Source organism: Nanorana parkeri, unplaced genomic scaffold (assembly GCF_000935625.1).
Source record: "Nanorana parkeri isolate BGI_ZX_2015 unplaced genomic scaffold, ASM93562v1 scaffold324, whole genome shotgun sequence".
Lineage (NCBI taxonomy): Eukaryota > Metazoa > Chordata > Amphibia > Anura > Dicroglossidae > Nanorana > Nanorana parkeri.
In genome coordinates, this window is record NW_017306592.1 from 798,590 (window position 1) to 811,489 (window position 12,900).

Consider the following 12,900-nt stretch of genomic DNA (forward strand, 5'->3'; position numbering starts at 1 on the left):
CACCCATGAGTGTTCACTGTGCCCCCCCCCCCCCCCCCCAGGCCAATCAGGTGCGGCTGGAGAATTCCACACTTTACAAAGGGGAAGAAATGCCCCTGGTACAACTATTTAGACCTGGAGGGGAGGGTGTGTCGGTTTTGTGTGGCAAAATGGGTTCTCATAAGGCCCATGGACATCACTTGTGCAATGCTTTTGAAAAATTGCTTTATATTGTGCAGTGTAAGGAATCTAGTCATGAAGACTTGTAAAGTTAATGCATAGTCCACTTTAAAGTATGTTAACTCCATGGCGAGGGGCTGGTTACTACCTTCCTCAATGGTCTAGTGACATGTAAACATTGGTGTGCAATATTATTTGGCTGGGATCCTATAAGTAATCCAGGGTCTTGGGACCAGCAAACATTAACTGACCAACTTGTGAGCCATGCATTGAAATCTATTCAGTATACAAAGAATGATCATCTGGAACATCCTTAGAATATTTTTTTCCTGCGGCTTAAAGTCACAATTATAAAATGTGTTACTTCAATAAACTTAAAACACGTAGGAAACAATAATGATGGTAATAAAGCAAGACGATAGTCCTAAGCGCCAGGATAATACGACATATAGGACACTTAAGACACTAACATTGTATTATGTATATCGCCACATACGATTGTTTAAGGAACATTGGCTTTGCCGACCTCCCCTGATTTCCCTACTTGCAATTATCCACAGAGGGGCCGTTTAAGTATATTTAAGAACAACAGGCTTCTAAGTTGCAAGCAGGAGCTTTGATGCATTCACTGCGTTCATTGCCCCCCAAAGGTTAAAACCGCACACTGAACTGGAGTGTAAGACAAGCCTGGCCAGGTGGTAAATGGTGCCCGGGGGGGACTGTGAAATTGCATGGATATTATACGTCTTGCACTTTCATTAGCTCCTATTGCTAACATCTGACACATTGGCGTGTATTTTTTATCTAATAGCGAATGTTGCGCTGCTACTTTGTAAATTTTCACAGTCTGACAGCTCTTTATTCCTGGTGTTGAATTGTTCAGCGCTCATTCCCTTTGTTAGAGACATATTAATAATTAAACTCTCTTGCAAACAGCAGCGTAGCTCATGGAACTTGGAACTCGGTGGTGGAATTTCCCCAGATACCGTGTGCTGTATGGTTATCTCATTGGCTGAAAGCATACCAGGCGCGCCGTCTGCTTATATCTGTATGCATATAAAAAATAGCAGTATAACATGTAAACAAAAGGGAGATCAGAAACTAAATGCTCATGTTTTCATTGTTCACTGTCTGACACCTCAAAATATTTTGTTCACTGGTGGAACTACCAGGGTCGCAGCGGCCACATGTACAACTAGGCGCTGATGTTCCACCACTTGGAGGGGGCTTGGAAAAGAAGAGGAGGGCCCGGCCCAGGTAATGGCCAAGGTGCCAACATTGCCAACACTCTGCAGCTCTTGCATCTGGGCTCTAAGGTTTCTTTCTAGTTATGCCTCTGATTTTGTTGTCAGTAGCCCTTCCCCCCATTAAAATAATATTCCACTTTTTGGACCATGTCATGTTACATCCATATTTAGGGTGTAACATAAAACATGGTCACATTCCCCAACCCCACTTACTTGAATTGTGGTGTTCTACCAGCAGAATTCTGTATTCATTTGAATTTGGTGAGGTTGTGCGCAGCTCCACGCGTACTTCATTCACAGATTAATTCACAGGATGAGGAAGTCCCAATCCAAGATATCACCAGCACACCATGTTTACATGAAAAGACAGGACACTTTATTGTCACTGACCAGAAATTGCATTTCAAAGTTAGCAAGGACCTCTTCCTCAGGCAGCAGTGACTGTCTTCCTCAGGCAGAGGGTTAAAAAAAATGAACTCCTTAGGGTGAAAAACAAATCTGCAGCTCAATGATATAAACATATATAATGATATAAAAAGTATAAAAATATATTTTAATATATCATTTTTATTTGTAACGTTTATTTTTATTTGCTACATTTATTTTTTACACTTTTCACTATTTATTTTAAACTTTTTACATGTTTATTTTATTTATTTAATTATATCAAGCAGTCATTGTGAATTCATCTCACTATTGGCAACACTTCACAGATGATTTGGGGATCTACAGCTGAGTGATACACAAGTAAGATACATTACTGTCAATAGTTAAGGTACTTGAATTAATTTTTAAGATTTAACTCCTGAGTTTAGTGTTACTTTAAGGTCCAACTCCAGGTTTACCAGCCCCAAACCCTACCCCCTCCATTGTGAAGAGAGCAAAAAAAAAAAAAATTCCTTCAAAATAAATCAGAAAAATAACTTTGCTGAAAGCTGATTGCTGCATTAAATGATCTTTGATCTCATTGCCTGTCCATTTACTTCCTGCTGGAATGGTGACTGGATATGGAGTTACTGTATTTGGGTGTTTAGCCTTTTAGATAGTCGGTGGTTTACCGAAGCAGTGATTCAGCAGAGTGTCTATGGCAGTCTGTATCATTTTCCTCTCTGAATCAGACATTTTTCTCATATTTTGAAGTAAAATACACATTTCTTTGACCTGCGTACGTAAGTAAAGACTATTGGTGAACTTCGCTTGGCGAGGTATTTTTAGGTTCATGCTTGGTCGAAATACACAATTCAGTTCTAAGGTTTTTATAGCAGATTGACAAATGTTGTGCTTGGTGTAAATCTGCCTTACCTTTCTTTATATGGGTACATTGTTATATCACAATAGTGCATTGTTCTATAGTAAGCAGTGATTTATATCTCACTGCAGATTGTTAAAGTGGAATGGAACTCAAAAAGTGAAGATTTACAATGTTATAGGGAACATCTAGAAAAGCCAATTGCGCCTCAACAGTTCCTTTAAAAATGTACTTTTTGTCTTGAATTCTGCTTGAAAAATAGCAGAGCACTTCCTGGTATTGGAGTGTTCCTAGGTACCCCTGTGCATACAGAATCATAGCTCTATTTCTGCAGTGTTGTATCTAAGGCACTGCTGCCCCTGACTGCTGGTCCAAGGAGATTTGGAGTGAGATTTGATGATATTACTACTGTGCTGCTTGCTAGATGGGAATCTGCAGTCCTACTTCATTCATTCTGTTGATCTGTGCTTTTTGATTTGCTCTTCCTTCATCTTGTTCTCCCACCTTTTATCATATCACCAATCATTAGCAAGACAGCTCCAACATGTGGGAGACCAGCCCTGTCTCTACCAAGATGGCTGCTTTCACACTGAATTGCAGTGTAGAGCTAGGCAAGTCAGTATTGGTGAACAGATCAGCTGCAAGAAGCCTACAGGCAATGCTGCCTGCCTGGGTCTAGTCCTTTGCCCTCTGTTTGGCTTGTTTGGACAACACTTCCAGAGTTCAGGTCCTCTTTATTGGATTTTTTTCTTAATGTTTATAGTATTGTGTCTATTCTGATAAATGATTCATTAATAAGCAACTATGTAATGTATACAGTTTGTAGCTAATAGAAACTTTATGCCAAAAATGTTTGTATCGTACAGTTTTTAAATGCTTTGTTTCCTTTCCTGCCTATATACTGTATGCTTTGGGCTTTCATTAGTTTGGAAACATGTCCTGATATTTTAGACCAGTATATATGTCTTAGGTGCAGTTTACACATATTCTTTGGAGGTCATCCTACAAAAGAGCAGAAAACATAGCTAGGCCCTTTCACATGGTAGACTCCATTCTGCCTTAGGTGGGGATCCATAGATTGGTCCTCTGCTGAGAGTCAGATCAGAATGGAATCAGATGTTATATACGTGACATCCATGTCTCTTTCGTTTTTTCCTCCATCTTATGATGGAGGTAAAAACAGACCCGGTTGTTTCCTTTGGGTAGCCATATGTATATGGACGTGCCTTTGCCTATATCTGCCCACATCCGGACAGGGTCTAACCGCTGCAAGGAGTGCAGGAGACACATCCCAACAAAACAACTTTAATGTATGGCTGTCTGCACACAGATGGACTGTAACACCTTCCAATTCGGCGAACATGTGAAAACCCATACAAAGGAAAATAGCATGTGTTCAGATTTTGTCACGGTTTAGTAAATGGATAAAAATATCTGACTGAAATCTAAAGAGAAAAGCGCCTCGTCCTTAGCTGCATGTTTCATCAGCATTCCCACGTAGATAGATGAACTGAGCTTCTACGTCTTGTATGTCATTTTCTGCCATTGTAATACAGAAGCTGTGAGTCGTGTAAGATGCTGGGTTTTGTACAATGTATTTCATTTTGATTCTGTTCCACCCGATCTGTTCATCTTCTCTGCATGAAATACAGACACGGATCAAAGGCTTACTCCACATTTCTCCATTTCTTCTCATTAACCTTTTTACCATGCAAGATTGCAGAGAAAGAAAAAAGTTGTTTTCTCTCTTTGTACATCTAGAGCATAAAGTGCTCTTCAGCAGCTTGTACCGGAGGGGCGCTGTGCAATGACAGTTCCCCTTCCCTTTGTTAAGCCAGGCTACAGTGCCTACACAGAGGGGTCGTGTGTAGACAGGGCCACAGGAAACCAAGGCGAAGATCACTTCATCAAGCGTTAAAGGCTAACTAGTGAATCTGTCTGCTGCCACTTAGTGAGTATGCCTGCTTATACCAGGAATATATACACTGCTTAACCAAAAGAAAAGTCATACACACTAATATTTCATTTCACCTCCTTTAGCTTTGATTACGGCACACATTCGCCATGGCATAATTTCAATAAGCGTATGCAATTTCACAGCTTTTTACTTCCGTCCAGAGTTGCATTAATTTTTCATCAAGATCTTGTAGTGATGATGGGAGAGTCGGGCCACTGCGTAAAGTCTTCTCCAGCACATCCCAAATATTCTCAATAGGATTAAGGTCTGTGGTGGCCAATCCATGTGTGACAATGATGTCTCATGCTTCCTGAACCACTCTTTCACAATTTGAGCCCGATAAATCCTGGCATTGTCATCTTGGAATATTCCCAATGTGCCCTCAGGCCAAAAAAAATCCATTGATGGAAAAACCTGGTCATTTATTATATTCAGGTAGGCAGCTGCTCTAATTTTTGGGGACAGAAGATTGCTGAAGCTAGACCTATTATCCAATGGAAAGCACTTACCTGTTTGCTTAGCTAAATCCAGGTGGTAACTTTTTTTGGCCGCGCAGTGTGTTAAGATACTTTGTTAGTTAATGATCCAATCAAAATTGATAAATAAGCTGTATCTAAAGCCAAATTTTGTTTGTGCTTTAACAGAATTGCTGTATGCTGATGTAACTGATTCAGGTACATATGCTAGCAGTACATATGCAGGCAAATAATTTATGAATGAATATACACTGTAACTGCTTTCATTTTACATCTAGAATTTCCCTTTAACACAGAGGGTGTCTTGGCACCAGGGGACTTAGGTGTGCTGTTCTATAGGCCTATAATCCAGGCTATATTACTGAAAGTCCCTTTGGTTCCCTCTAATCTTGTAGGCCTGGGCCAAACAGTCTTTGTGCCCCTTTATTTAAATGGCCCTATAAGCATAAAATAGATTTCCTTTAAAACTGTGAATCCGTGGGGGTAGGGGTTGAATTGCATTGCTTCAAATAATCTAGGCATTTAATTTTATGTCTAAGGAAATTTTTTTTTTAAATGGAGTACCTCTCTGCAGTTTATCCTTTTAAAGTGAAACAAATGCAGGGAAATACCTTGTGATCTTGCTAGAAATAAAGTGAGATCTTAACTTCCTGCTGTTGGTTGACAGCACTGCCACTACTGCACTCAAATCCCAAAGCAACATTGTCAGACCTTTCTGAGTGTTCTGCTAGACTACAGAACTCTGCCTATCATCACCCTCTCTGCATACATACAGTGATTTGTTGCCCTGCAAAACTGCTGCTTGAATCCTAAAAGCCTGCTCACCCACTATGTGCAAGCAAAGGGATTGTGGTAGATGTGGTTCTGGGGGCATGCCTATATCAATAGGAACTGACTGAGGCCACTTTTCTAAACGCTCATCTCAGCAGTTGCCATTGTGAGATTTTTACAAGCCCAATGATGTAACAATGAGCAATAAAAGCTGTTTACCATTAAAAGAAAATGGCAAAAATAATTATGCTGGGAAATGCTCTGGAGGGGAAGAGGGAGGTTTGGAGGGGAAATTAATCTTTCTTAAACAAATCCTTTAAGCAGACTAATGTGTGTGTCACCAGCATTGAGAATATATATCCGCAACAATCTGTTGTATAAGTCAGCTAATAATAAGTATCACTGAACTGTACAGAGCATTCCTCCTAAATCGCTACAGTTGAGAGACTTATTACACCTGCGGGAGACCCTTTCATTCTCTTCCCACGCGTTCCAAGTCCTGAAACTCTAGGATACTTCTAGTCTAGAGGTGTTAAGATGTTAGATTCACCTAACGTACAACAAATACAAAAGGATCTGTAGCTTTGACATCCAATGTCAGTTCTTCCCGTTAATTTACATGTTCTTAAAATTGCTCATCCAAAACATTTGCAAACAAAAAGCATTAAAAGCCTAGTTTCCGGAAGCCTGAGGAGCTTGTAAAAAAAAAAGAAGTAATTCGTATTTGGTAATTACCAGGCTTACTTGTTTCCTTACAACATCCTGAGAACAGCAAATGACAGAGGCTTTAAAAAGCACCTTGGGGTGCAATTTTTGTATGTTAAGCCACCAAACAGTCATTTCCGTAATGTATTTTCTTCCACCTAGAACTGCAAATTAGGGAACTGAAATAAGTTGTTCAAATTACGATGGAAAAGGGGGAAAAAAAGAATTCTCAAGGCATCTAAAAATAAAAGCATCACACAGATGATCGCCGTCAGTTGTAGCTGGAGGGCTTTGAAGTTGAAATATAGACATCCATATTAATAGAAAGTCCCAGTTGTATTTTTTTTCTGTTTTAAACTATGTTGATTATCAGCATTTACTTTTATAATCATATGCTGAATATCTTGTCTCCCCTTAGCTGCCACTATCACATGAGAGGGTCACCGATCTGATTGCAATGGCATACTTGTACTGTCCCACTGGAAGATGCCCCTCAAATTTGTAAATCCATGGTTCTCAACTGGTGGGTCCCCGAGTGCCTTTCACTGTGCTAGGTTAGAGGTTCCTCAGCCTCCCCATAGAGCAGAACTGTCAGTTCTCGTGCCGAGCAGCCATTCAAAATATGCTGCCCAGTGCCAATGTCAGCTTGAGGTGGGGTGGGGTGAGACGGAGGTATGGCTGCGAGGGAGCAGCCAACATATGTGCATTGCTTACAGCTCCCCTGCGTGCCCTGTAGAACGGAGTAATTCAAGTAGATCCCATCACACTCCCGACCTGGTATAACTCAAGAAAATAAGTGGGTGCTGAGATGACAGCAGATGCCTCTGCAAATCAGTATCACGTGGTAGAATAGTCACTCGCACTCCAATAAGAATTTCAGTCAATGTTCTTTATTGACAAAAGAATTGTCACATCGTGTAGCTGTTCCAAAACGTCGCTATTCGATATGACAATTATTTTGTTAATAAAGAACATTGACTCAAATTCTTATTGGAGTGCAAGTGACTTTTCTACCACGTGATACTGTAGACCGGATTGACGTCACATTCTACGGGGCATGCAAGGCAGCTGTACAAATAATAGACATATGGATGGAGCTCCGTCACAGCCTAGCAGCCCACAATGGATTCCAGACTGAGGATCCACTCCAGCTCTCGTAAGGTAGGGAGAATTGGTGGCTCTTAAAAACATTTTTGGAGTGTGTGTGTGAGATTGTGTCTGTGGTTGTGTGTGTATGCCCGTGTTTTTGAGGGCCCGTTCACACAAGTACAGTGCATTAATCACATTAAGTGCACAATTACCTACCATGTGTTTTGGTACAGGAGGCACGTTGCGTTTCCATTCATTTTAATGGTACCCCAAACGCACCTCCCTCCCACAGATCGATCACCCGCACCGGAGCGCGCGGTACCGCAATGCCATGCATTTAGGTGCGGTGCAACTTAATAACCAAGGACAAATGTGGGTCCTGTGGTTACACAGGTTGAGAACCGCTGACGTAAACTGGATAACCATTTTCGTTTCCCTTTAAAACACTATTCATAAATAATATCCCATCCATAGTAAATGTGAACCTAATCAATTGAATCTCATATAATATTTAAAGCCCTATTGAACTTTCAGTTTAAATCAGCTAAATACACTTCAGGTCCATCAAAATAAAAGGTGCACAAAGTCTTACAGTTTGTTCCCTTTTGAAAGAAGCTGTAATGTTGAGTAGAAAAGCCTGTGCCCTTCCAGCATACTGCAGAGAAATACCCTTACTCTCTGTGTGGAAGCAGTGGTCTCTCTGTGGAGGTCCGACATACCCTCTGCGGAGTTAGAGCTAGAGCTTTACAATTAACAGGGAGCATGAGTTTAGCTGATTGCAGAGCTATATATTTGACTTAGCAGGGGGTGTGCCAGTCCTTCTACACAGCATGCTGGCAGAGCTCAGGCTTTTCTTCTGTAGCTGCTTTCTTTAAAAAAAAAACTCTAAGGTTTTTTTTACACATTTTGTTTGACGTACCTGGAATGTTAATTGTCAAAACTCATTTTAAAGATTTGTAAATCTGCATCTTTTACTATAATAATAATAATAATATCTTTTGATCCTGCAATTAAGATCTTTGCATAGGCACTTCCTATTATAAGGTGACAACGCTGTGTCCCTGTCTCCTAATTGTGTCTCTGATATGCAGAAAGCATCACCAGCACACATACAGTATATCATGCGTCAAAAGTCCATCTTCTTTATTAACGCAAGATGTCACATAACGTTTTGGGGCCACGCAGGGCCCCCTTCTTCAGGTTCCAGTATGACAGACACATGACATAATTAACGGTATTTAAAGGGGTTTCCGGTAAGGAGTGCAGCAGTTCTCTTCAAGATTCTAAGTGTGTCTCTGTCTCTCAATGTCTCTCCCTGTCACAAAATCTTTTGTAAAACTCAGGGTCAGCCTAAAAAGAAAGCACATGTACATGTGAAGGTATGGTATATCCCTACTGCAAATATAAATATGTGCAGATGTATGCACATTGGGCAGAGCACAACACTTTCACTACAATATAGGTCACTCTGAGTTTTTGTGACACATGGGACCTTTGGTGTGCGGCCCATGGGTCACTCGCTAAAGTTAAGATGCCACGCATGTGGTAGAGCAAGGGGAAGCTCTGATTTTAAGTGTTTTCAATGTTTCAGTAAAGTGTTTGAAAGTATGACTAGAAGGGGAAAAGGTGAATGAGGCCCATGTGATTCAAGTCAGTTCTGTTGTGGAAGGTACCCTTGCTGAGGAAGTCTTTTGCTCTGGGCAGAATTGGATCGGTAATGTCGTGAGAGAATGCTGTTTTCAGGCCTGGCGAAAATTCAGGATTCATAGGCATTGGGGTCAAGAGATGTGGGGTCGAAGATATCTGAAATCTCCCCAAAATGATCTTCATGCACTAATGTGTCTTCTATAAGCTTTAACTCTTGACCAGGCTGTGGTCTATTGGGTTTGGAGATCCAGCAAACCTAAGATATATGTCCTTGTAAGTTAAGTTGCAGTAACAATCTACAATTCTTGTTTGGGGACTAATGTAATTATACATTCTGAAGTTAGGCAATCCTACTCCCCCTACTGACTTGGGTGGGATGAAGAGGGAGTGATTGATCCTTCGCTGCAGGAGTTTTAACAAAGGAGCAGGGCAGCAAGCTAGGGATTGTTTGGAGTGCATATAGGTGTCTGAGGAGGATATTCATTTTAATTTTAGCATTCTGGCTGAATGAGGAGAATATCAGCAAATCGCAGTTTTGAAGTTTCTAAGAGATGAGGAAGATCCAGATATTAGGAAATTTAATTTTGAGAAGATGAGGAACCATTCAACTTGGTTGGGATATATAAACAAAAATAGGTCATCTGTGAATGCTGAAATCCGGCATTCTTTCCTCCTTTCCCTGACTCCTGAGAAATATGGGGAGGAGGTAATGGTTCAGATGAAAGGCTCAATTTAAAAAAATAAAGATTAAAGAAGACGGGGAATACTTGGCATGCCCCATTTTTAATGGGCAAGGGATCTCTCAGGAGACTTTTGATTTTAAGTCTGGCGGTAGGGCTGGAATACAAACTAGCAATCCAATACATCATATGTGGAAGAAAGCCTATTCCATTTTATATATTGAACTGTGGTATCCCTATAAAGAGGCAAAATGTCTTTTTAGGTATCTTCATTTTTGGTATCGGGGGGCTTTCGGTAATACTTTTGAGGGAACCTAGAGCCACAATATTTTCTGTTCTTGAAATCTGTAACACATAGGTATCTGTTTATAATTGTTTTTGCACAACTTTCCCCCAGGATTTACACATTTTCAATTGAATCCGATAAGAAAAATACAAGTTATGATTTGGTTGGTAACATTTCCAAATCCTGGCACTGACACCAGCATAGCCCAGCAATACATAGCAAAATATATTCATACCATGTTACCAATTTTAGCAATGCTTGGGACAATCCGTCCATATTGGCAGTGGCACCCAAGGTAAAGTTTCCAAAGCATGGCCCTGCACATAAGATTTAACTGACAGATACAAATTGTTCTCTAATACAGTTTCTGGTCTACAACACAGGTACAGCTAAGTATGTAGAAACACTTATCTACTTTGCACACAATTCTTTCATAATAATCATTTATGAAACCATGGCAAGCTGGGCCTTTGTTAATAAATTAATGTACATTCTTTTTTGCTAAGTTGCTACCTTGCCAGAATCCTTCCCCACGATGAACTCACGCAGTAGCAGCATGTGCATTTAAACACACCAACTTCGCATTACTTCTGTTACATTTGCCTTGGTTGACCTTTACTTGTATCATTTCATGTAGTGAATCATTAGTAGATCCTATCCTAGTAGATCATATCCTAGTTCACAACCTTTAAGCCTATATATCAAACTCTGGTCCCTCTATGGAATTGTGCTGAAGAAGGGGTCCATCTTATTGTCCCTCTATATGGATTTCTCAGTGTTGCAGTCTTGTCCTTGAGCACCTGTGCTGAGCAGCGCCAGAGAAAAGTAAGAAGGATTATGTTGAGGAGGGACAAAGGTACTCCAAAAGACTTCCAGTGCATCTATAGTACAATAGGTGCCCTCTCATACACTGACCTCTTATAATTCCAAGAGATTAGTTTATTCCCCACTGGGAACTGTAGCTGGAAATGTGGAAGTGATTTCTAAATGTCACAGCATCATGGGTGTAGACCTCTGGAGCTTGGCATACTACATTAAACATGCATTACATGTGCAGTAAAGTGCTGTAAGATGTAGGTTGGTTGGACATGCAGAGAGAAATTATTATGTGTGATGTTGTCTGTGCATTTTGCACAATATCTGCTCTCTCTTACATCCTGGAAATGTGATGCTCTGAGTCATGAAAGGAGATGAGATTTGTTACTAAGAATAGAACACTTTTGTGGCAAGGCTTTTGTCTGTTGGCTCTTCCAGGAGACTGCAATATACAAAGAAGAAAATGTGCAACCTTACATTTTTCTCACGGGTATTTTTCCATTTCCTCTTTTTAGGTCAATGACTCCAACTGTGACTCTGAAATCCTCTCCCTGTTGTTGGATGCCAAGTTGATGGTAAAATGCATAGGCACTGTCTACTACCCACATCTGGTTAACCACTTACTGGCCAAGCAAGAAGATGACCCATGGGATGTGGAGGAAATCGCGAAACAGCTTCATAGTTCTGGACACAAGGCAGAAGCTGGGTCCCTTCTAATGTCTTACAGGGGGACACATACCTCTCTCCGAACCTTCAGCTCTGCTCTCTCCAGTCTTAAACGCTGGTTATAGATATCCAGGCCAAGTAGAGGTACAGCCAGAAGAGCTAAGCAAAGATTTGTGTACAGCTCTCTGCTAGAGCGTTTGTTTTCTGCCCTAGCAGAACTGTGACTGGTTGAAGTTAGTCTTTCAACTAAGCTTCTGGTGTCATTGGTAGAAGACAGTTCTCCATATATTTCTAATAAGGATTTCACTAGAAGGGGGAACAAAACTGTTGTATCTTTGGACTGGTTTCTGCATACAGTACAGTATATAGAGCACCAGCTTCTTCTGCTGACATCAGAGGCTCACCTGAAGTAGCAGCTGTCCTAACAATTTTAAGTATGGAAGGGAATGTTCACACCAGGGTCTCAGAGATGGGGGATGATATCCTGTTGCTCTTAAAGATGGAAAATATATTTTGGATCTGCTTAGGCTTAAAAACTAACATGTTGTGTATTTAATGCACTCTGTACAGGGTGTGATTTCTAACTGACTGAAATGCGAGGACCACTGATCTGGATGAAACACAGGTCAGTCTGCTCAAACGTATAGTTCCTTAATAGGTGGATAATATAGACTTAGTCTGTAAAGAAATTCCATAACACTCCCATAGCAGTCATGGTACAATTGGAAATCCTCACTCTTCCTCCAGCATTCTCTATCATTAAAGTGTATGCCCAGCCAAAACATGTTTTCCTTAGTTTTTGATAGAGTGGGGAAGGGTTAGAAACCCTGCTAGGATTTTTTGGGGGCTCTGCTGGAGAAGTTTCCTTTTATTTACTGTCATGGTGACAATGGTTTCAGCAGACATGATGTGAGGCAAATTCTGCATCAAAGACAGCCAGTGACAAAAAAAGTTCATAGGGGGTTCTGGCCTTCCCCTACTCTACTTACTCTACTGCGCTGAAGATATTCCCTCATTTCTGTCTAGTTAAACTGTTGTCATTAGGGAGAGTAAGCTGATATCACACTGCCAATTCTACTCCTGGCGAAGCGTCACCAGCAGCAGAATCTCCCGGCAGAGTCTTCCACTTCTATGGAATTGCTCTCCAGCTGG

General features: G+C 40.8%; 1 protein-coding gene across 1 annotated transcript in view; it reads left to right on the forward strand.

Moving 5' to 3' along the window:
- The window catches only part of NBAS (neuroblastoma amplified sequence), a 578,163-nt gene extending 566,290 nt beyond the window's left edge, over nt 1-11,873 (forward strand). Inside the window, exon 55 of the mRNA XM_018558184.1 lies at nt 11,598-11,873. Coding sequence (XP_018413686.1) covers nt 11,598-11,873 — 276 coding nt within the window. The remainder of the gene's footprint in view (nt 1-11,597) is intronic.
- The last annotated feature ends 1,027 nt before the right edge of the window (nt 11,874-12,900 follow it).